Source organism: Oryza brachyantha, chromosome 3, assembly GCF_000231095.2.
Source record: "Oryza brachyantha chromosome 3, ObraRS2, whole genome shotgun sequence".
NCBI classification, from domain to species: Eukaryota; Viridiplantae; Streptophyta; class Magnoliopsida; order Poales; family Poaceae; genus Oryza; species Oryza brachyantha.
In genome coordinates, this window is record NC_023165.2 from 10,988,287 (window position 1) to 10,990,283 (window position 1,997).

Here is a 1,997-nt window from a genome sequence, read left to right on the forward strand (position 1 = left end):
GCTCGTGCTCGCTGATAACCTGTATACCACATCATTCTTCTTGTTGTTGCTATCGTTTGTTGACAAACTCGCGGCCGGCAAGGTGACAAGCAAGTTAAAGCTGCCTGAAAATGGCCAGGCGATGTCTCGTCACGTCGGACCCCGCGTCGGCGTCGCCACCTCCGGCGGTCGGCGCTGACGACGCGGCTACACAGGCGCCGCAGTCGCGGCTGGACCTGCACCGCGGGCTCGGCATGAAGGTGGCCGTCGCCGGCAACGTCGTGGCGGCGGTGCTCATCTTCGCCGTCATCATCTGGCGGCTCTTCTTCTTTGGGGGAGGGAATGACGGAGGAGGGGGCGCCGCCGCCGCGGGGGCGGCCGACGACGCGGACGGCGCGTCCTCCTCCGGCGAGAGCTCGCCGTGCGCGTCGCCCCAGGCGGGCTGCGGCCTGAGGGAAGAAGACCTCATGGCGCTGCCGGTGTACGTACACGGCGCGTCGGCGGAAGACGGCGCCGGCGCCGCCGCCGCCTGCGCCCGCAAGGCGGCGGAGTGCGCGGTGTGCATAGGCGAGCTCAGGGACGGCGACGCCTGCCGTCTCCTGCCCAGGTGCGGGCACCGCTTCCACGCCGAGTGCGTCGACAGGTGGTTCCGGTCGCACGCCACCTGCCCGCTCTGCCGCGCCGCCGTTGCTGACGGCGACGACTCCGGCGAGGCTGACCCCAAGGTAGTGCTTGACGCGTAGTGGGTGAGATTGTGAGAATGCGAGAGGAACACATGCAGCACAGCCACAGTGTGTTCGAGTACTGCATCCACGTATATACCTTGTTGGATTAATTCGTCTCTTTTCATATCTTGATCATTTGATGTGATGAAAAATCTGTACAATTTGGTTCATTTGGTACTTACTCATATGAGTTTTACGCTCATCCTTTCTTTGGTACCACGATTCTTTAGTATCGCGAAGTACCAATATCTCGAGATACTGATATCTCCACTCGTGCTATACACCCCACGATCAAGATGGTATCTCGAGGTACTATGTAATTGTGACCGTTCAATCTATCATCATCAACAGTTAGGATTTTAGTATCAACTTGATCGTGAGGTGGATAGCACGAGTGATGATTTTAGTACCTCACGGTACAAAAGGAAGAATGAGGGTAAAGCTGTGTTCATGTACCTGAATGAAAAAGGATTTTGTAGTTTGGAGATCCAGTGAAAGTGGTATGCTGGACTAAACTTGAACAATGTAAGTGAAGCAACATGTTTCTGAAACAAATGGAGATTAGTGTTTGCTAAGCACAATCATATTACTAGGAGATTTGCTTCCGTCCAATAAAAAGTATCTTGATGTATCGGTACCTCGAAGTATCAAATCATTTTTCACCATTAGATCTAGCTGAATAGGATATGCACGATCAGAAATAATTTGGACTAAAGCAAATCTTTATTACTAGTGGCAACTCGTTAAACTTTAGTACACGATTACACTTCACTTCATGCATGTTGTATGGAGTCTAGAAAATGTACTCTTCTAAGTTAAAAAAAAAAGATCCTATACAAAAATATACAGCTTAGAACATTGACTATACTGGTCCATGAATCAAATGCACACCAAGCAAAGAAAAACATACTAGGTAGTTTGTAGTTTTGTTAATTGTCAGATCTAGCTCTGCTCTGGTTCTGGCTCTGGCTCCGCATATGACTAAAGAAAATCACTCTGCACACTTCAGTACTCTACATGTATCAGCTTAGAGCCATAAAACAACAATAATTTACATACGTAGCTTGTTTTCTACCGTCGTTCAATGATCCTACCTTCGTTTTATATTATAAATTAATTTAGGTTTATTATAAGTCAATATTTTTAACTTTGATCAAGATTATAGAAAAATATAGCAACATCTAAACCATCATATTAGTTCCATTAAACCCACTATTGAGTATCTTTGGTCAGTTCTACGAATCAACAACATAAAAACTCAGATGCCATAAAAAAGACCTTACATGATTTCCA

The 1,997-nt window shown here is 47.9% G+C and overlaps 1 protein-coding gene across 1 annotated transcript; it reads left to right on the plus strand.

Moving 5' to 3' along the window:
- The first annotated feature begins 73 nt into the window (after positions 1-73).
- Positions 74-1,230, plus strand: LOC107303755 (E3 ubiquitin-protein ligase Os04g0590900-like). The gene has a single exon (XM_040522678.1). The coding sequence runs from the start codon at positions 111-113 to the stop codon at positions 720-722; it is 612 nt and encodes a 203-aa protein (XP_040378612.1). The 5' UTR covers positions 74-110; the 3' UTR covers positions 723-1,230.
- The last annotated feature ends 767 nt before the right edge of the window (positions 1,231-1,997 follow it).